Source organism: Tachysurus fulvidraco, chromosome 17, assembly GCF_022655615.1.
Source record: "Tachysurus fulvidraco isolate hzauxx_2018 chromosome 17, HZAU_PFXX_2.0, whole genome shotgun sequence".
In the NCBI taxonomy this organism is placed as follows: Eukaryota; Metazoa; Chordata; class Actinopteri; order Siluriformes; family Bagridae; genus Tachysurus; species Tachysurus fulvidraco.
Window position 1 is genome coordinate 18,360,128 of NC_062534.1, and position 23,192 is coordinate 18,383,319.

General features: G+C 37.9%; 1 protein-coding gene across 2 annotated transcripts in view; it reads left to right on the forward strand.

Annotated features, from left to right (window-relative positions):
* Window positions 1–22,628, forward strand: part of nrg2b (neuregulin 2b) — a 55,701-nt gene extending 33,073 nt beyond the window's left edge. The window contains exons 4-11 of one of the 2 annotated variants that reach the window (XM_027135889.2): window positions 7,577–7,697; window positions 12,497–12,555; window positions 13,809–13,832; window positions 15,366–15,468; window positions 16,165–16,294; window positions 17,937–18,070; window positions 19,157–19,372; window positions 20,038–22,628. In XM_027135889.2, the coding sequence (XP_026991690.1) occupies window positions 7,577–7,697; window positions 12,497–12,555; window positions 13,809–13,832; window positions 15,366–15,468; window positions 16,165–16,294; window positions 17,937–18,070; window positions 19,157–19,372; window positions 20,038–20,680 (1,430 nt within the window). In that variant the 3' untranslated portion in view covers window positions 20,681–22,628. The remainder of the gene's footprint in view (window positions 1–7,576; window positions 7,698–12,496; window positions 12,556–13,808; window positions 13,833–15,365; window positions 15,469–16,164; window positions 16,295–17,936; window positions 18,071–19,156; window positions 19,373–20,037) is intronic. The other variant, XM_027135890.2, reaches the window with a different exon arrangement.
* The last annotated feature ends 564 nt before the right edge of the window (window positions 22,629–23,192 follow it).

The following is a 23,192-nucleotide window of genomic DNA, read 5'->3' on the forward strand; positions in this document are numbered from 1 at the left end:
AAACACTGAACTTTATTGGAAACGTTACAGCAGCCAGTCTAACCTGACAATAACTTAATATGGATAAAAACTCTGTAACATGAACTGTGTTTATGTAATGTTCTGTTTTAAGGAGCTCATTGTGACTCACAGAATCCACTCGCAGATTTCAACAGCAAAAGTTTTTTTTTTTCTTCTTCATCTGACTCCTGTCTCTTTAGGAGTCTCTGGACACTTTTTTGTCTTTAGACCAATGAGCAGTAAATAGAAGGAAATGGATCCAAGTGCGTTTCATCAATCTTATATCCACACCCCCAAATCTCTCTCTCTCTCTCTCTCTCTCTCTCTCTCTCTCTCTCTCTCTCTCTCTCTCTCTCTCTCTCTCTCTCTCTCTCTCTCTCTCTCTCTCTTGCTCTCTCTATCTATCTGTTTCTCTCTGCTTATCAGATCAAACATTTCTTGATACAATCTTTCTGAATATTTCATTTAAGGAGTACATAATACATTTGAATAATTACATATGTTAAGTTAAAGATCATATTTAAAATCTCATGTTGTACTTTTAGTCAGGATATGTAAGTCGATCCTTAGTGAATACCCATGTATCAGTTAATGGGAAAAAGCTGTAATCTAGATCCAATTTCAGTTATGAAATGATTTTCTGACAGTTCTTGTTTATTTTCATGTTGTACATACTGCTGTATGTAGTTTCTTCAGCATCTTTATATTCTGTCATAAATAATGTAACGAGCATGTTTTGAATAGGATTCTTATTTACAAAAGATTGTTGTAATCACAATCTTCACGTGCATGATTCCACCTGTTCAGAAAGTTGATCTCAGCTTTCAGTAGATTAAGCTGTACTCGGCTTAGCTGGAATGTTGGAAACCCGCACCCACCCTTTGCGGATAACACTAGCCAAAGAAAAGCAACACATGTAAATGTTGAATAGGATTAGTCAGTTTCAAATTAAGACACTTATTAATATATAAAAATAGTGACAGCCTTAACATTCACATTCATTCATTCATTTTCTACCGCTTATCCGAACTTCTCGGGTCACGGGGAGCCTGTGCCTATCTCAGGTATCATCGGGCATCAAGGCAGGATACACCCTGGACGGAGTGCCAACCCATCGCAGGGCACACAAACACTCTCATTCACTTACGCAATCACACACTACGGAAACCCCGAGGCACGGGGAGAACATGCAAACTCCACACACAAGGCGGAGGTGGGAATCGAACCCCCAACCCTGGAGGTGTGAGGCAACAGCCTTAACAAATAAACATTAACAGGTTCAGATTGCTTGTTGCCTTTTCCATATCTGAAATATAATTTCTGTAAATTTAAAAAGGAGTTTTTGGTTATTCCTGTGCTCTATCTATTCATTTGCCCATATATCCTCTTACTCAGTTATTCTACCTCCCTCTTGTGTCCTGAGTGCTCTGTGCCCTTGTGTCCTTCTGTCAGAGTGGACATGGCTGTGAAAGGCCGCTGAATGTCCTGAAAGCTGCTGAACTCCAGCATGGTTATTTGTGCTCTTTTGCTCTTTCTGGGTGTGAGTCACGACTGTCCTGCCTGTCCCCATCCATGCCACAACTATTACAGAGAGAAGGAGTGGGCTGTACAAATGGAGAGCATAAACAGAGACAGGCTGCTATGGTGAATCTGTTCTGGTTTGTTTTCTATCAATAATGAAAGCAACAGGAATACAGAAGCCTTTCTTTCTTTCTTTCTTTCTTTCTTTCTTTCTTTCTTTCTTTCTTTCTTTCTTTCTTTCTTTCTTTCTTTCTTTCTTCCTTTCTTTCTTTCTGTTTTTGCTTCTTAATAGACGTCATAGACGTGGACATGTCCTATTACAGGCCTCTGATCCGAACACAGATGTTAGTCTGAATCTGTACATTGCTATCTCTCCCCCTTTTTTCTTATTCTCTACTTGAACAGGGTTTGACCTTTAGATAGATGTTATTGTGTGTAGGTCTTTCTCTCCCTGTTCTGCTGTGTGTCAGTGTGTGTTGATGTATTCGTTAGCTAATTAGGACAAAGTAGTTCCGTCTCTCCCGTAACACTAGTCCAGCACTGAGAGCTACTTATGGCCCTGCTCTGCTGAGACACACCTGACAATCACACCTGCTGCTGGGTTGCTTCATTTATTCACCAGCCACTTCCAAACACGTGCACATTTCTCTCATACAAGTACACAGACATTTAAGATCATTATGAAACATACACTCACACAGACAGAGTAGCCTCTACCACCTGTGCGTGGGAGGAGGTTGCTCACCGCGAGCATCTGCATCAAGATCCTTTTAACAAGCATTCGTCAGTATCATTAATTTACAGTTATTTGTTGAAATTCTGTATTTTCAAATGTATACCTTAATACCAAATTCATCAATAATACAGTTACATTTACTCCTTAATACTCTGCTCTTGTCTTGCGTGAATTTGAATCCCTGGAAGTCATAGTACTGTGACTTAAAGATGTCTGTCTTAAAAAGATGCAGTGGATGGTTTCTTGTGTCTCAGAGGAACAAAGGAACAGGCTGAAAAACTTGCTAGCGATTGGGAACTGACCAAATTGTATAAATGAATTCCAAATTTCAGCATTTAATATTGTGTAAGGTACTTTTCAATTTATTGAAAAAAAAAATCTTTAGTAACAATTTCTTGAAATAAATCACGATATTTATACCAAATTTACCACTAGGCCTTCAAATAAAACCTAGTCTAAACACTAGACTTAGACAGTATAGGCATCAAATAGTTTGTCCTTGGTGGTTAAGGTGTTGGCCTATCAACTGGAAGGTTATAAGTTCAGTTCCCAGGTCCACCAGTCTGCCGCTGCTGAGCCCCTGAGCAAGGCTCTTACAGTAGTTGCTCAGTTGTATACAATAAGATGAAGTCACTTGATAAGTCACTTGATAAGGGTGTCTGAAAATATAACAAATACTGAATCTAATGTATAAAATGTACTATTTTACCTGCAAAAGAGTTGAAATAAATATATTGAGAATGAAAATAAAACGTGTTACAAACAAAAAAGCTTAATGTTGGTATACTGCAGAAATTCTTGCTTACTGTTAGTAAGCTCTAAAGCTCCGTAGGCTTCCATTCTTCTTCCTTTGGTAACATAATCAGGCCTTTATCTCCTCTCCTACCATTCACCAGGGAAAAATGTGTTTCCCTGGAAATATCCAGCTGATCCACTTGTTACTTCATTAGAGAATTCTTTCTCTAAATGCATCACTTGCAACGCTGAGACTTCCGTATTCTGTTACACCAACATTTCCTACTGATAGATTTATGACATGGTCTTTTATAGAAGCTCTTATATGTGGCAATAGCATGAGGTGTTTCTAAACAGAACCAGGTATTTATACTCTTCTCCCTCAGCATCAAGTGACCGCTTGTCTTCTTTTTTCACCCACTTCTCTAATTCTTTAGCAGAATCATTCCTAAGATGTGCTTTTCTCATAGCTGGTTATGTAATTGAAAACCTTTTAGTGTGAGTAGAGCTGCAACATTACATCAACATGCAGTTCATCTCTGTAACCAATCTAAAAGCTTTTTTTTTTTTGTAACTGAATATATCTCACTTAGCCAAATGCTGCGTGTTTGAATTTTACACGCTAACTTAAAAGTATACAAATTAGGTTATAGAAACATTTATTGAGTGGTTAAGCTTAAGATAATACATGCTTGACAATAATATTGAAAACAATCCAGTTAATGCGATTTGTAATGGAATTTAAAAAAAATTATGTTTTAGCCTACACAAACACTTACTGTATGCTAACTGCTTAAACATTGTAAAAACTCAAAATTCGAAAACGTTTGATAGAAGAAAATTGAATCTAATGTATTTATATTGCATTAATACTGATATTTTCCTCTTCATTTTCCATAAAAACAAATAACCAGTGTATGCTACATCTCAAACCCAATTAGATGAAATTTGAGAGCTAGAATAGCACAATACACTTCACCAATTCAGTTTTATGTGCCCTTATGTAACTGCATTGACTTTGGACATTGTTTTAAAGCACATTTTTGCCTCCCACAAGCCTTGTAGTTGTTTGAACAGCCTGGCCGAGACAGCTATTAATCTGTACAGTGTTCTGTGCTAATTAGCTGAACATAGGACCAGATCTATTATAGCAGACACTGAATCTGCTTGAAAACTGCATATTTCAGTAGAATCGTTACTGCATCCTAACACACTTGGTTATTATTGCTTGCACCCTGCGTGCAGAATTAGGGCATGTTAGTAACTTTTGGGAAATCAGGCCATTGGGTCTTCTGAACTCATAATTCAGAGTTTCAGTCTGAATGTGAATGTGTGTCTCTGTGTGTGCGTATTTTCTTTTTTCTTCTTTTTTTCTTTCTCTTTTTTTTTTCAAATTATTTTCAGGATAGGTCAAAGGGCATTGCTAAGACCAGAATTTACACACAAACTATTACACACATACACACTTAATAGCAGATAGGCAGCTGCATTGATATCTTATATATGTAAGTTATTTTGTTACCGAAAAACAGTAAACTGTACAGGTATGTGCTCTTTTGGTCAATTTGTACTTTGACTAGACTGGTTTGTCTATCTACTTTTAGAGTCACTGATAGGCTGCATGAATCTACAGTCTGGACTAGAAGGACATCAGCCTCAGCCTCTATTCTTCATACCATAGTGTGTATTTCTCTTAAGGTGCTGTTATATGTGGTGCTGTTGTCCACAAAAGTGCAAAAAATAAGCTTTTAAGACATTTTATAACATTAAAGGAAGTAATCTGATGTGGATACCAGATACAAAATATTACATTTATATTTTCTTATCTCTAACGGAGTAGTAGTGTTTAGTCCTGCTAGTCCAGTTCTACTGTACCAGCAGCTTCTGCCACAAACACTGAGATAAACAAATTAAAAAAAAACTGCTCACAAAATTTGACATGCTACAGACCTAAAAACATGTGCTGTGACATTACAGTGCATTTGATTCAGTACATACAGCTTGGCCACTGATACAGTACATACTGATCAGTAAATATGTGTAGTATGGATATAGTCAGGACATATAACCATGTTGGAATTGTCATGTGAGTGTTCTCTTGTTTAAACCTTCAACAAGTTATTAGTTTACTGGAGGGTGCCCTCAGTCATTTTTGATTCTCACAGCTCTCCCATGTCACCCCCATTGGCTTATGGGATCCTGCAGAGTCTACTGGTTTCATTCTGATTCTGCAGAATGTCAGTGGAAGCATGTGGAAATTTGTCACATATTGTTATATGAATATAGAAAATTGAGACATACTTCTCTATAGTAGGGGATATTTAGACAGTTGAATAGACAGATTAGATTGGGGAGGGAATTATTTTTGGTCTGCAAATCTGCTTCATAACTTATTCATATAGAGTTAAAGTTCTAGGTGGTCTGTTGATGGAATAAATTGGAAATTCTTGTTCATGATCAAAGGTGTCAGATGTGACTACTTTCCTGAGTCAAATCTGTGGAGTTTGCATTTGTCTATATTGTGTGAAATAGTGTATAAATTCCTTCACCTGTCCTACGTAAACACTTTTATTCTTGGTCTGCTGTATATTCAATTAAATTCTATTTTTTCACTGGCCTTGAAGATATTTTTAAATGTCTGTCATCTTGATGGTTGTTTCCTTGCTTTAACAGTGCTCATACAAGAAGGACAATCGGTAACTGAAGTCTGCCATATCATGTTTTTTTGTTTTGGGCTCTGTGGTATCCTGTGTCTCAGCACCATGCATGGTAAATTAGCTCTTCTCTGTAGGGGATGTTCCTTAACACTCCAAAATTAGTGCATCTCTATGTCCCACTGAAGTCCTCTGTTTGGCTACATGGCACAAGAGATTTAAGGCCTTTTGTGATCATAGCAAAACATTTAGGTAAAAAATGCATGACAGAAGGATTTATGGTATTTTGGTGACAGAGGCTAGCTTGGCAAGAGTTGGGTGATGGTAAAAGAAGTTGGTTGATATTTAATATTAATATTTTATCAAGAGTTCATGTGTTGTGTGCACCTCCTTTTTTTTATGCCACTAGGTGGTGAAGACACGTGAGACATGTGTACATGTGTGCCTGCCTGTCTATATGTGCATCTTAGATTCTGGTTAGGTCAATATATCAAAATCAACGGTTAAATGTTTGTAGGATTTACATGGAATTATATTTGTAACAAGCAAATGAACATTTGGAATTGATCTAAACAGGGTCAAGGTCAAAGCAAGGTCAAATGGCTGAAATAGTTTTTCTTCGATTACTTCCTTCTGTTTTGTACCTGAGGCATAAAAGTTAGTAGCAAGAAATCGACAAGTTGGCAGCGAAGGTATGGCCAAATGCACATGAATATTTTAGTGGTAAAAATAATGTCTGATATACATTTAAGTAAATGCTTTATGTCTTCTAATGCAACTGTATGGGAATTCAGCCTTCATGTAATGTGTATAGTGAATAATTCTTTGTCGCTATATTGGTAATAAATCTTTCTATTTAAAGTTTGTTTTTATTAGTTTTGTTAGACATTTCTACTCTATGACTTTAAATTCCAAATATTGTATGAACTAATTCACTTCCCTATCCAAAATGTTTGTTATTATTTGTTAAAAATAAAAGACTTGCCTATTACATTAAGTTAGTATTGTCTGAAGTAGCCTAATAAGACATTTGGGGTGGGAGAGGACTTTCACCTGAATTCACTACAATTCTATTTTGTCCTTTTGTATTGTTCTTGTTATGCAGGGCTTCACTGTAGAGAAAATGTTCACATTTTGGGACAAAGTCAGTTTCAAAAACCACAGATTTGAATCATGCACCATCGATTGTATTAATCCACTCATATCACTGGAGGCACTGACCAGAAAAAAAGCAACTAGGTAAAAAAAAAATTGGCTTACATCCAACTGCAATAGCAGAATGCCAGTATTATTCCATTAAGATAGAATTGCATGAAATTAGAGCCCTTTAATTGTGATTTGTGGCTTTCCCAAGCACTGGCAATAACTATACCACACATGATCTCCTCACGTCCAAACTACTCAGCTTGAAGCTATACAGTGTGCTGATATTCTGTGGCATCCCTGACCCGATGGCCAAGCGGCTCTGGAATGACTTTTCAGTACGTGGAACTCAGCCTGTGGCATAGTCATGATATACTGTAGCTTGTGTGTGTGTGTGTGTGTGTGTGTGTGTGTGTGTGTGTGTGTGTGTGTGTGTGTGTGTGTGTGTGTGTGTGTGTGTGTGTGTGTGTCTTTCTGTCCTGAAGCCATACTGTAGGAAAAATGTTTAATAGTGATTTTTGCATAATTGTGTTATGAAATATGTTGCCATATGTCATATAAAATATATACAGAATAATTACAGCAATCTTAACACCATTTTTTCATCACAGTAGCTGAGTTATGAATTGTACAATGTGCCTCTGGCAAGGATATCTTTGTCGTTTTTTGCTTTTGGGCTTGTGGTGACTCACTCCTTTATCCTAGTTACTCAGTGCAAGCAGTAGCATCCTGTTTCACAACTGATTGCCACACATGCTGATAATTATATATGTGTGTTTCTCCACAGTAACTACCACGCTGTCTCCAGGCTCCAGCCATGCCAGAAAGTGCAATGAGACGGAAAAGGCATACTGTGTCAATGGTGGTGACTGTTATTTCATACATGGTATAAACCAGCTGTCCTGCAAGTAAGTCATACCCACCCTAAACCACCATTTCTCTATGATTGTTCATTTGTTGTTAATTTTTTTTTTACGTATTATTACAGATTATACTTATACTGCCTGTCAAAAGTTCAAGGACACCTTGCCTTTTAAAAAAAAAATTTTTAGTGGTGCCAAACACAAAGCTGTACAAGAGAGCAGCATTTATTTATTTGTTTTTGTGAAAAGAGTCAGTGCTGTTTGTAATAGAATGGCCTGTCCAAGTTTTCAGACTTTAACCCAATCAATCTGCTCTGGAAGAAGTTAGATTAAAGTGTTTGAGAACGGTGAGAAGGCAGCTGCACAAACCTATCAGAAGCCCTGCAAGAGGCTTCAATCTCAGAAGAATACCTAGAAACCAACACTGAAGGAAGAAAGGTGTTTGAGGCGTCTTATGAAGGATGGAAGGTGTTTGATGATCGTATAATATTAAGTTGCAGTTTATTATGTTTAAAAATTAGAACTAGACCTTGACAAATTTATAATTTCAAGGATACTTTACAACAAAACGTGATTCACAAATCAGCCAGGCAATGGACAGTGTTAGTTTCAGGTTTCAGTTTACATTGTCTGAGTACTGAAATGATCTACACAATGTTGAGGTACATTTCAGTTCATTTCCATTTTATTTGTATAGTGGACAGTGTCAAAGAGCAGCTTTACAGAAATATATACATTTATCCATACTGGATTTTAGATTTATAGATTTAACTATATAGATGAGCAAGCCAGAGGTGATGGTTAAAAGAAAAATCTCCATGAGATGATATAAAGAAGAAACCTTGAGATGAACAAGACTAAGAAAGGAACCCATCCTCATTTGGGTGACATAATATATATATATTATAGATATAATTTCCCTTCAAGAACTTCGTACTGTATGGTCATGCACTTGTGTAACCAGGAAGTTCATTATAGTTTAATTGTTGAAGTCTAACTGATTGTGAAATTGCAGTCCTATAGCTATTATAGCAACTGTAGTTTTAAGCTGTTATAATAAAATTGTTCATGTTCATCCACAGTAATTTTATGTATCTCTAGTTGTCCATTCTCATTCCCAAGGGATGAAACTCCAACCAGATGTTGGGCATCAGTATGGATCAGGCAGATAGAGGGAGATGAATGGGTCAGGATCACTGATTTCTCAGGAGAACAATGTGTAGCAATGTGTAGAGAGAGAGATTCTGTTATCAAACATTACATCAAGCATTAAAAGCTGCTTCTTTAATTGTTTTTTTTTTTTAGTTATAAAAAAAATCTTGGATTTATAGACTTTGGGCACTAAATGCACTTTTTTTTCAGTTTAAAATCGAGAGTTTTTGAGTTGTTTGTTAAAATTGATTTGGACGGTGCTACAAAGAGATAGCTAAAGAGAGAGAGAGAGATTCTGTTATCAAACATTACATCAAGCATTAAAAGCTGCTTCTTTAATTGTTTTTTTTAGTTATAATAAACCTGTTACATATTATTTACTATGACCAAAAAAAGAAAATAGCCATTTATTTAACAAAAAAAAAAACAAAAAAAAAACAAAAAAACAGTTTAAAACATTAGGTGTCTGTAGATTTTGACAGGTAGTGATGTTAAGTTTTGATCTTGTAACTCACACAATGATCAAGTATCCTTTGATTGTTGTCCTTTGACTTTCACTTAATTCAAAGACACTCAATGCCTCTTTTATTGTTGTATCTGGGAAGTTCTTTCTTCCTTCTCTCTTGTCAGTGAATTACTTGAATGATATAATTGATGACATTTCCTCATTCTGTTTGGACATGAAACCAGTGATGATTTGATTCCACGAGTAACATGTCATTATTTCAAGCAAATTTCCCTCATATTTTCACAGCCTCAAGGAAAACAACTAAACCTTTTCAGGATATTTTATTATTCTCTTTTATTTTAGATTATTATTTTAAGGCCTTCTCATTCATGTCTGGGTGCTCTGGAAGTTCACAAAAAATACCATGAAGTTTCATGATGCTTAAAATAGACACTTTTTCTTCCCCTGTTTAATGGCGTTCAGGGTCTGCTAGAAACATTGACAATATCTGTGTTCTCAGAGAGGTGCTTAAGACACTTCAGACACACACTGCTGAGTTCAATAGAGCCCAGTGCTGCATTTCAGGCCTCGAGAGGGAGATAGAATAGAAGACACTGAAATCAGCACCCCATCTGGACGAGAGAAAAGAAGGGAAGAAAACAGACGAACGGTCTACAATGTTCTCTGCTACCCCCTATTTCTTTGCAGTCACCCCTGCCGGGAAGTGAGCTGAAGGTGATACAGTGCTCTGCCTTTAGTGGACATGTCGAAGCAGACGGCTCAGATTTACGATGCATCTGCTCTTATTGTGTTCTGTGATTAAGTGCAGGGTCTCTGTGGGAAAGCCCCGCATTAACTCTACTGTAGAATCAATATTCCTTATTCACTGCATAGGCAGTTAGACTGGTCAGGGCTCTTAGGCTTAATGAATGTATTTAAGATGAGCAATATTCTGATTTGATATATAAGCGTCATGGTTTGGAGAACGGTTTACATAGGCTCGCAAAGCCATCTATTCACTCGATGACCTTTATTTATAGTGTGCAATGCAGTGGTAATTCTGAGAGGGTCACCCTAATAGTTTACCTTTGAAAATGTGTGCATGTGAATAACTAACTAATAAGCACTATCATCCGTGTGCATGTGTGTGTCAGCAACCCGAGAGCCAAATTAAATGCAGCAGTTCCATTGACCTCTGCAGTAAATTCAGAAGAATAAAAGAAGGAAGGAATCCTGTATTTTAGAAACTCGTAATGGACAAAATGTGGAAGCTCCCAAAAAGAGAAGGCTTTTCTGGCATCATTGCTCAGCTTTTAGGGAAATTATTCTCTTCTAAAACATATTCTGACATCTTTATCATATTAAAGTTGTACTGGTTTCTGGCTTAAATGCAGACTGCATAATTGGAAGTTTATGAGAAAGGCTAAGTGTAGTATATTGGTGAACTGTGTTACATCAGTGTAACCTTTTCTTTGGATTTCACCATGGTTTCTAATACCTCTGCAGTTCAGACCATCTGCACTGCCTAAATGCATTCAGCAAGCTTCTTTAAACATCTACTGTTGAATGTTTTAAAGTAAACTGAACAAAAAAAGAAATCTTTTTAAATGCTCACGTCTTGGATTTATAGACTTTGGGCACTAAATGCACTTTTTTTCAGTTTAAAATCGAGAGTTTTTGAGTTGTTTGTTAAAGTTGATTTGGACGGTGCTACAGATGTGTTTGTGATTTAAATCTCTTTAAGATGCTGATTTAAGTGATGATTATTAAAGAATATTAATCTGGTAACTGAAATCGTCTATTTACAAGACAAGCATTCACACATGCAATGATTTTTATCTGCAAGTTGCCAGAAGGCGTTCCTACTAACGGTTGCCATAGTAATAACATTTCTCAGTTTTCCTCTAAAATAAACCTTCTGGAGGAAGAGTGTTTGTATATAAAATTCAGCAGTGTATTGAGTACATGTATCATAACATATATGATGAAGGAGAAGTCTATCCATTGGATAGTCGCTGCACCGAATTGCTCTATAAAACACTGTAACCAGAGTAACCTCTGGTTACTTTTTCTCTGTGAGTCACTGTACGTGTGAATGTAGCATAAGACAGCTAGACAAATGACTTAATATTCATAATGAACACAACGATGGAACTTTTTTATATTTTGACATGTTCGGCTGTGGTTAATTAAATTGTGTGAATATTGCAATGCAAAGTAATATCCAGATATTCTATATGTATATTTTGAGAATTGCACACTAGCTTACGAGCAGTTCACCAACTAACATTTTATTTACTCGAGCACAAATAAACAAAAATATTTGTACAATTCAAGGCCTTTTACATTACTTGGCCTCTCCACAGTGCAGTAAAACATGAGCAATGAGCAATGTCAGTAAGCACAAACCACTAAGCGAATTTAGTGTTCTGATACCTTAATACTGATACTGATTTTTTGAACCAGCGTTTCTTCTTTGGACTCCGAGACAACCCGAGGTTCAGACAAGTGGGTGTATTTCCAAAATGTAGCTTAGCACAGCATAAGCAATCAAGTGAGTGCAAAGTGGGCTTAGATAGAACGAGGAGAATGTGTGTATGTGTGAACGTAGAGTTTATTCTGATGGATTTAATTATGTGTTCTGGGATAATTTAAGTATTTAAAGCTAGACTGAAACTGCATCATGGAACAGTCTGGAAGCTCATGAGATTTCTGAATGGTAAAGCAAGGACAATCTGAGCCACTACTGTGACACCTGCCCTTCTGAAAGTGTGTTTATTGACATGGACTAAAATGAGTCTTCCCACTCCCAGACTCCCTCCACAGGTCTTTCTTTAAGTCCCATGGTGATCTTCACATCATCAAGCAGAACTACTTTGCCTGTGGGCTGTGCTCTTGTTCTAATTTGGTGTTTCTCTGCTCTCTCTCTCTCTCTCTCTCTCTCTCTCTCTCTCTCTCTCTCTCTCTCTCTCTCTCTCTCTCTCTCTCTCTCTCCTTTCTGTCTTTCTCTACTCTCTCTCTCTCTTTCCTTTCTCTCTTTCTCTACTCTCTCTCTCTCTCTCTCTCTCTCTCTCTCTCTCTCTCTCTCTCTCTCTCTCTCTCTTTCTTTCTTCCCTTTCTCTCTTTCTCTGTCCCTGCCTGTTATGTGTCTGGTCCTCTCCCCTGCCTTTTCTCCTCTCCTCTCCTCCTCCCTTCCTCTTGTTCCCTTCTTCTCCCTTTTGTGGTTTTGTTGTCCCTCCATCAGGTGTCCAAATGACTATAATGGTGATCGCTGTGAAACCTCCGTTATGGCCAATTTCTACGGTATGTCCATTTCGTCTTCCTGTACGTCTGTCTGTCTGTGTGCCTGTCTGTCTGTCTGTCTGTCTGTCTGTCTGTCTGTCTGTCTGTCTGTCTGTCTGCCTAAAGCTGCATGCTGCGTATGAGGTGAATGCATGATGTCTTTGTGCTTCTCTGTGTCCTTTCACTCCTTGGTGTGTCTTCATTCTGTTGTTTTGTTGATTTGACTCATAATGTACATGTAAAATGCACATGAGATTAGATGTGAACTGAAGCCAGGAGACAGGTTTTCTTTTATTTCATTGATCCAAATTTATAGTGGAAGATCCTTAAACTGTAGCACAGTAGGAAAGAGACCATTACAATGCATGTGTAGCGAGCTTTACAATACAATGGCAGCATTTTCTTTTTTCATTCAGTGTTCTGAAGAAGACATTTTGTTAATCAGAAGGAGTTTGTCTGAAGCAGGCTGATATAGCATAAAAGTTTTTTGTTATTTGATACAGAGTAAAACGAGTCACACATTTTTTTGAGAATCTATATGAAAGCTAATCATATTAACATGGGAATGGTGTAATGTGCTGTGTGTTATGAGGCCAAAGGCATGATGCATGACCTCTAACCTTTAACAGCCAGCATATCTGACTTTTATAACACTCGCTGATTAGATCCATCCAAAGAAAATCAAAAGAATCTTGCATGCTGTTGTGCTACACAAAACCTCCACATTAGCAATAAGAGTGCTAGCCAAGTTGGGTAGCATTTTGAGTATATTAAGTAAATGCTGTAAATAAATGTACTCATTTTATTGTTTACCTATAAATAAATAGAAGCCATATTCTCCATGTCTTCACTCATCTGTACTCAACTGTGTCTTTTTGTGTTAGAGAGTAGTAGTTATTTCTTTTTCTTTTATTTTTTTTTTTAAGAAAACTGATTTGACTCTATATTCTTATATGTTTACTAAAACCCTGGGAAGTTAGTAAATTGAACATTTAACATTTTTTTGTGCCTATCTGTGTGTCTGCATGCATCTGTGCAACTTAAATATTATAATAATTTGCTTTTTAATTGGGAAAATGGAGTTGGCCACAGTATGTCTGCATTGTCTGTCTGTTACTGGAACTTACACCCCTTCACGTCAGTGTCTTGAAGCAAACAGAAACATAACAATTTAGCATTTTTGACCCATCGAACTGAACAAGTGGACATCTTTATCTGAAACCTGTTTTTTCTTTTTTTTCTTTCTTTACATTGTCAACTTTCTGCATTGGCAGAGCATCTTGGAATTGAAATTATGGGTATGGAACTATTATTTGTTTGACTCTTAGTTTTAAGGAGTATATAAGGTCACATCAGTCTCTTTTCTCTGTGCCATATCAAAATACCTGCAGTGGTCCATTAAAGTACAGATGAAGAAAGTAGTAATTTGTACCATGCAAATATACTTAATCTACTGTAATATGTCCATTTATGTAGATATATAGCAGAAGCTTAAGTCAAATATTGATTTAAAAAAAAAATCAGTAGTTCAATTCAAAGTACACCTCTGATCAGTGAAAAAAAAATCATCTCTACTCTTCTGTCTACTGTCTGCTACAAGACTTTATAAGCCCCAAAAATCTGCTAGATTAATGTAGCTAAAAGTAGAACATCATAATTGTGGAATATTAAAAACATGAAGTAAACTAACAACTAAATAAAAGCAAAGCAGAATGACAGATATTTAGATACAAACAAGCTTCCTGAATAGTATTAAGTTTTATTTCTCTGTGTTATTCACTTCCTGTAACAAGCATGCAATGCGATATCAGATGAAGTTTCAACATTTGACCTGGGCACCGCGTCCCCCCACATCAACTCTCCTCCTTTTTCATCCCCCTCATTTCCCTCACTGCTGTTGGTCACTTCCTTCTCCTCAGAGCTCTTGTCCTCTCTCTTGTTCTCCCTCTCCATGTTCTGTGTGTTCTCCTTTGTCATTGTGGTCATCGCCTGCCCTCTGGGGCCTCAAGTTTAACGCCAGACCAAAAAAAAAAATGTCTTCAAGGCACCTTTGTAGAGGGTCTTCATAAAGCCACTTGTTTTCATTAAGAACTGTCTGACCATAAAAAATATAAGCCATAAAATACTAGCTTTAGCTGAATTAGTCAGATTGATACACCACAACACAGTTTTATGAACAACCCTCTTTGTGTGCATCATAAAAAATGCTGTTTGTGTGTTTTATCCTCACTTTACAGGCATGTACTGTAAAATATATATATATATCTATTAAAGCTTACGCTGCTTTATCTTCCATTTATATTTCACTAATGATGTCTGTAGGCCAGTGTGTTATTGGGACTGCAGGAGAGGCACAGTCCACTGCTTATGAACACTTCCCAGAGAAATTGCAATGTTATTGTTTTCTAAGTTTGGCAGATTTAGTGCCATTATGCAAGGATCCTAGAAGTAGCACAATCGGCTCTGAAAATGCAAGAATCTGCCACAAAGTTTTAAAACTTTATTTTCTTATAGCTTGGTTATAAGATCACCCTGAGGTCCCAATGAGTTCGTAGAGCTGTTTGTCATATATCGGTTCATGTTTATTCCAAATGTATACATTGTTGAATACATTATTATTTAAAATCTTATACAGAGTAATCAGTCTAGGGTTATCAGATGAAACTATCAAACATTTTATAGCATGTCTGCCACTGATTCTGGTGTGTGTGTGTGTGTGTGTGTGTGTGTGTGTGTGTGTGTGTGTGTGTGTGTGTGTGTGTGTGTGTGTGTGTGTGTGTGTGTGTGTGTGTGTGTGTGTGTGTGTGTGTGTGTTATTCTTACTTATTCAGAGGCAGAAAAACTGTACCAAAAGCGGGTCCTGACAATAACAGGCATTTGTGTAGCTCTGCTGGTGGTTGGCATCGTGTGTGTTGTTGCATACTGCAAAACCAAGTAAGTCCAGAGAAAGAAGCTTGGCACTAACCACATCACCAAGTGATGGTCTTAATGCTGAAGAACTGAAATGAGTCTAACCTTTGTACTTGATTGTCTGGATATTAAAACAAATCTGTAAAGCATGATCAAATCTGTAAAACACAATCTGTGATATAAAATTCTTTCAAGCAGACTGAAATGCCATTTTGGAAAGATTTTGAATTATGAAAAATTCCACACACTCTGTGGCTGCTGTAATTTTAGGATTTAGGAATATAATCATTTTATACTATTTTGTCTGAATGTAAGGTACATCGTATTTATTGGAGCTATTAGATTTTTTTTTTCCTGATCTTTTCACTCACAGAGAGAAAAGCACTTCCATTTTGCTAAAACATAGATACTAACGTATTAATAGCTCTAACATGGTTTACAAAATAATAATTATGTTTTTTTGTCAAGGACCTAATTTGGCTAACCTCAGCTGTAAGGTATTCTATGAGCTCAATGAGCATGAAACTTTACTGGAGCCTCTGCAGAAGTTGAACCTGTAAATATTAATGAACATAAAGAATATTATCAAACCACAGATTCGTCTACTTCTCTGCTCTGACAATATAATCCTCTTTAGATCCTTTTTGTGATTTATTGATGAGGAAATGCTTCTGGCAACAAAAAAAATGCTTAGTTTTAAGTAGGATAATATCTCTGCAGGAAACAGAGGAAGAAGATGCAAAACCATCTGCACCAGAACATGTGTGTAGAACACCCCAATCGTATGCTGGCAAATGGACCCAACCACCCAGGGCCTGGACCCAGCCCAGAGGAGATCCCTATGGTTGATGTAAGTGTGAATCATTACTTCAAATCTTTACATTTAATGCAAATTGTGCTAGTAAATCTAAAAACGTATGTTATTACATACAACAAACCTCAGGGGACATCCATTACTTTGCAAAAGTGCTCTGTACATTTACAGCATTTAGCAGATGCCCTTATCCAGAGTGACTTACATTTTATCTCATTTTCATACAACTGAGCAATTGAGGGTTAAGGGCCTTGCTCAGGGGCCCAGCAGTGGCAGCTTGGTGGACATAGGAATCAAACTCACAACCTTCCGATTGTTAGCCCAACACCTTAACCAATAGGATACCACATCCCACAGTTTCCTGAAACCACTTTACTTAGGGTGCAGCATTGCTATGTGGAGGTCTACATGTTGATTGATTGATAATCATGTTAAAACCCAAAACTCATTTGAGGCATGTGATAGTTTGATATAGCACAACACAGTTTTATGAACAACCCTCTTTGTGCGCATCATAAAAAAATGCCTCCATTTGATAAATGTGCATCATTCTCCACATAATACTCCACCATCTCTCAGGGTAAGAAGTAGGTATACAACAAGACTTTTCTGTTCTGGCACCAAGGTGGTGGAATGAACTTCATCTAGATGTCCGAACAGCTGAGTCACCAGCTCTCTTCAAACGACGGGTGAAGTCCTACCTCTTCCTGAAACACTTCAGCTAGCACCCCCCCCCCCACCCCCCTGTTTGTTCAGAAGTTAACAGAGATTTAGGTTGATAGCATCCTAAGTCTGTAACCTAGTCATTCATTCATTCATTTTCTATCGCTTATCCGAACTTCTCGGGTCACGGGGAGCCTGTGCCTATCTCAGGCGTTATCGGGCATCAAGGCAGGGTACACCCTGGACGGAGTGCCAACCCATCGCAGGGCACACAAACACACACACACTCTCATTCACTCACACACTACGGACAATTTTCCAGAGATGCCAATCAAACTACTATGCATGTCTTTGGACCAGGGGAGGAAACCGGAGTACCCGGAGGAAACCCCCGAGGCACGGGGAGAACATGCAAACTCCACACACACAAGGGTGAGGCAGGAATCACACCCCCAACCCTTTAGGTGTGAAGCGAAACGTGCTAACCACTGAGCCACTGTAACACCCCCCCACCCCCACCCCCCACCCCCCGTAACCTAGTGAACCTGCCAAATGCTGTAAGAGACATAAGAGACAGTCACAAAAATAAAGTCACAAAAATACAGGTGAAATGGAATATTCAGGAAAATATTACTGTATGACTGGATTTAGATTGTATCTATTGGGATTTGTGTGACCTTAAAAACTTATAGGTAAAGGACATACAGGAATGGATAGAATTTTACAGGAAAACAATAATTATGTATTTTAATATTCAGGGAAAATTGAGTACACTTTTCAAAAGATTACAAAAGTTCGAAAAATAATCAGACTCAAGCTACTGATCTTTTCCAGTTCTTCTATTTTAATATGTTTGCTTTGTCCTTTTTGAGACATAGTAAGGAATTTGGCTCCTAGGTTTGTATTTCTTTCTGTATTTTGATAGCAATACACAATGAAAATGTTCTTTATGAAACTGTAGCACGTACAACTCGTCAAAAATCCATATCTCATCTCATATCGGTCTGTGTTTCAGTATATCTCTAAGAATGCCCCAGCCACCGAGCGAGTGATAAGACACGGAACTGAGACATCGGGCAACTTCTCGGGCAGCCGGATGTCCTCACGGTCCCACCACTCCTCTACTGCCACCCACGCTTCGAGTCACCGGTATAGACCCTGCCTATCTAACAGTAGCTCTCTCTCTCTCCCTATTTATCCAAACTGCAGGGCCTTCATACATACCTCAGACATACATCCACCCACATTACAACTTAACCATCTGTCTCCTCTCCCTATTTTCTCTTTCTACACAAAGTCCACTACTAAGAGGTTTTTCGTTTAAATTATGAAAACTAGAGATATATTTACAACAATATTTCTCCAACAAGGTTGAATTTTTTTTTCCACAAATACATGTGGAGGTGCATAGCACAGATAATTGCATCTTTAACAGGTGTTTAATTATGTTGTTAAGAGAAATCAGTACTTAAGGAAATACTAAAGTGTTTTTCGACCCACATCACTATTCAAAGGCTTTGTTACAGCTATATGTGTACCACAGACAATAACTAAAACATGTTTCTCTGTATTTTGAAAAAAGTGGAACACCGTTTTATAAAAATTAAGAAATCTGTAAACATGCCTATATAATACATGTACAAAACTACAACTCTTGAACACTAAAGCCTTTAAAATGATGCAGACATTAATGAATGTCTTACTAAAATATTTGCCAATTTTACTTTATTATAGTAACAGTAATTCTAATTAAATATACCTTCCCTGTGCTTTTTTGAGTCACAGCTCTATACGGCACATTTCTCTCTCAAATTCCTCTTTGATAAGGCAGTCCTATACCTGAAATATATATATATATATATATATATATATATATATATATATATATATATATATATATATATATATATATATATATAAATAAATAATACATTATTGGAGATTTAAAAGCCGTTCTGTGGTATGGATACGATGCAGCATATTACAAGCATTCATTTTTCACATTTGATTTGATTGTAATGTGTGGCATTGCAACAGAATGAATGGTTAGCTAAACTGTTCAATTGGATATTAGAGCAGATAGGAGATTCAGATAAATTACAATTTATCTTAAAGCTAATTATTACTTTAGGCTGCTACTGTGTTATCCCTTTTATCTTCTTTTTCACAAACTCACACATTTCTCTAAGCGTCTTCTCGAATTACCCTGATGCTAAAATATCCTGAATCCCGCAGGCATGAGGAGAGGACATGGAGTATGGAGAGGTCAGACAGCATGAACTCGAACTGCCACTCGGGGGCACTCTCTTCCTCTGTGGGCACCAGTAAATGCAGCAGTCCAGCATGTATGGCTCGGCATGCAGCACACTGTGGCTATTCTGAGCCTGCACGGAGCCCCCTGCAGTACGGAGAATCATTCGACTCTCTGCGGGACTCACCTCACAGTGACAGGTGATGGAAAGGGGAGGTGTGAACATGTACACTATGTACAACCCAGGAATGGGTTTATGAAACCATTATGACACGAATAAGACAATTTTACAGATATAAAAAAAGTCACTTTCCTGGCTTGGAAAACGAACGTGAATTTGGAGTCAATTAATAATACACATGCTGAGTGGTATTAGTTTGAAATTAGCAAGCAGGTAAAATTAAAAATATGAAAAAGGTTTTAGTGTGTGTGAATGTAAGCATGGTAGTCATGCTTGGAAGTCCAAGCTGAGGTTAATCCCTCCCAACCTTCCACGTAAGTCAATTTTCAGTTCAAGTCTAGATCAACAGTTATTTATGTAGCCTATTCACACAGCACAGCACTCAAAATATGGTTCAAATCTAAATCCCTGTCAAAGTCTTATAAATCTCAATTCATATACAGTAATGTCCTTAAGTCTAAGTCCAGGACTGGATTTGAGTACATCACTGTTTTGAGTAAATCTACAGTATAGAGAGATGTGGCCATCTAAACAGAAATATGCCCTTCCTATTCCTTCTTTTCCTTTATATCCTCTTCACTTTTCTTCTATTTCTTTTCCTCTCCATTCGCCATTCCTTCTTCTTGTTTGCTTCCATTTGCCTCCCCTTGCTTCCCTCTCCTCTTCTCTCCTCTTCCTTCCCAGGTATGTGTCAGCATTGACCACGCCAGCCCGTCTGTCTCCAGTGGACTTCCACTCCTCCTCACTGCCCCAGCAGGTGCCTACCTTCCAGATCACGACACCCAATGCCAGCCATGCACTGTCCCTACCGCCAGCTGTAGGTTCCTACTCACCTGGTGATGACCAGCCACTCCTACGCCGGCCGAGACGTACACGTAACCCATACCACAGTGAGGTGACTGGATCTCTCCCGTCTAGCCCATACCGCCTTGCGGACAATGAGGACTACGAGACAACACAGGAGTATATGTCGTCCCGTGAGAGGCCGAAAAAGAGTGGCAGTGGGCGACACTGGCACAGGAGATCACGCCTCAATGGACACGTTTCCCAGCGTGCCAAGGGGCCAAGAGACTACAGCTCACAGAGTTGCTTGTCGGACAGCGAGTGGGAGGAGGAGGAGGAGGAAGAGATGGATGAGCTGGGGCATGGCGAGAGCACGCCTTTCCTCAGCATGCAGAACATGAGCATGAACAACGAGCCGGCCACCATCTACCGGCCCAATGACATGCGGACATACAGCAGTACAGCGCGCAGCACGTCACGCTCAAACACACACACAAACAAACTGTCACAGTCACGGTCCAAACCAGACAATGCACCCCTTTAAATAAAGAGCAGTGATGAGGACAGTGAAACAACATATCTAGGAGAGAGAGAGAAAAAATGATATATGCTATAGACCTGCACCTATAAGAAATATTTTTTATTTTATATAACAGACAGATATTCTAAACAAAGGAAATATTTATTTTCATTTCAGCAAAAATTGTCTACTAGCTAGCAGCAAAGACTTTTTTATAGGGGGGAATATTTATATGTAATTTCTGTTCTTTGGTTTACAGCATTACGAAGAAGAATCACGTGCCAATTTTTTCACAACTTAGAAATAGAATAATATTGTGGTGCCTTTTGCTGTATGCCGATGAGGGAGGTTCCGTTGAGTTTTTTGTAGCCTTTCTTAAAATGGACTCCTGGGTTTTATATAGACATGTTTTTTTCTTGTTTTCTTTTTACTTTGTTTGTTCAGGATCTCCCCATTTGAACTGTGATCTAATTCTGACATCATGCAATATGGGAATCACTTTTATGTAAGATGTTTGTTTACATAAGTAGGGGTCCACATACTGGTCATTTTCCCAAGGCATATATACAATCACCATGGGCACACTGTTTCCTGTTTGAGACAGGAAACAGTGTGTTTGTGTAGACATTCTAAAGCTTTCTACACAATGCCCCCTCACACTGGTTATCACATGTTGTTTGCAGGTCTGCAGGTGTTCATAGGGCATTGTACTAAGTCATGGTACCTGCCCCGGTGTTCAGGGTTTTCAAAATGGCATTGTGTGTATGTCCAATGAATGTGTTTACTCTACTGTATGTAAGAGAAGGATACTGTGTATGTATTTGTGTGTTTGAGTGTTGTTCTCTCTGTGTGTGCATGTGAATGCTAGGCTGAGTCGGTCTGTATCTGTTTGGTTTTGTCGGTATGCACCTACTTGTTGTGTGTCGAAGTGTAACAGGCACTAGTCTAAAGGTTTGGGTGTGTGTTTGTATATAAGTGTGATCTTTCTGATGGGTTTTGTCATAGGGGAGCTCTGACTCTCTGTTTCCAATATGTTTGCTTTAAAAGAACAGAGAAAGGTACACTGGTGACTTTGCCACGACCCAGTGGTGAGATGAGCTCATTGCACTCTACCCTTCCTTCCATGTGTAGTGTTTGGCAGTGGTGCCACCTGCAGATGAACCTGTCCAGCCTGATTCTAGCCTACATAGACATATCCCATTAGCTCACACGCCCCTGTTCCTATGCCAGCAGCTTGAAGCCGCAATGTGTCTCAGGACTTTCCATCCAGAAACCCACATGATCCATACACGCTTCTCCCTCTCAGATCTGATATGAAACTCTGAGAATGATACCACTCATATTTTTGCTCATTTGTGAAACCTGTAGAAAGTCTGTGATGACCTGACATTTTTAAAGTGCTTTTTCTGCTGCTCCCTCTCTCTTTAGTTGTGTTTGTCTGTATGCAAGCTGGGAAATTGCTGTTAGCAAATCGGGTTTGGGCGTGCTACTTTAAGCGAACAGATTGTGAAATGACCTAAACACTCAGTCCAGCAATGTTACACACCCAAAATGTCCTATCCACACACAAACACACCCACCTACACACCTGTATCCACATAACATACACTGTGTCCTTGCATCCAAATACACTCCCACACACTCACACAAAGCTTCTCCTGAATCACAGATTTCCTTCATTCCTTTCTCTCTCTCTTCTCTCGTTTTGTTCTTCCTCTGTCTGCCTGTCGAGGCATCCCTTTTTCTGCATGTCCTAGTGGTTCTGGTAGATGGGTGCATGGTAAACGCAGCAACCGAGTTGTCTTCACACGGTGAAAGTGTACTTTTCATTTTGACATCCAGCAATAAACCCCCTTTTTTTCATGCCCATTCTTGACTTGGAATATGCTAGAAATTTTTGCAAGTTTTCTCAGAAAATAATACTTGTACAAAAATCAAACCACTTGTTCATATGGAAAAAATAAATCTTTATTCCTACCATTTTAAAAAATATATATTAATTGTCATATTTATGTAATGTTTACTTGCTTTTTATTAATTGAAATGTCCAGACATTTAGATTAATTCAGCACTGATAATTATCTTTCCTACACAACTCACAAGACTCACAAAATTTCTTTCCGCAAGCATTAAAAAAGGTAGGTACTCCACTATTCTGAACTGTGGCCAAAAGATATACGTTGATACAAGTTTGACAAAAAAATCTCACATAAAAAGATTGTCATATAAGCAATGGCATTATGTGACCCAAAGTTGGTTTGTGTCCTTTATCTGAATAGCTCTTTTTCTGGAAAGAAAGGAATGCAGCATGACCTGTACAAATCTTTTGATTGTTTTATAATGTAATTGTTTTTAAACGAAAACTCAATCGTTTCCAAAATTAGATATAAAAATAGAAAAAAGTTAATTTTACAGATTTTGCATTAAAAGTTCCACATTATTGAAGCTAAGCTCAATTTTATACAGTTGATCATAAAAAAGTCTTACATAGAAATTTTATATCTTATATATAACATGTATATATATATATATATAT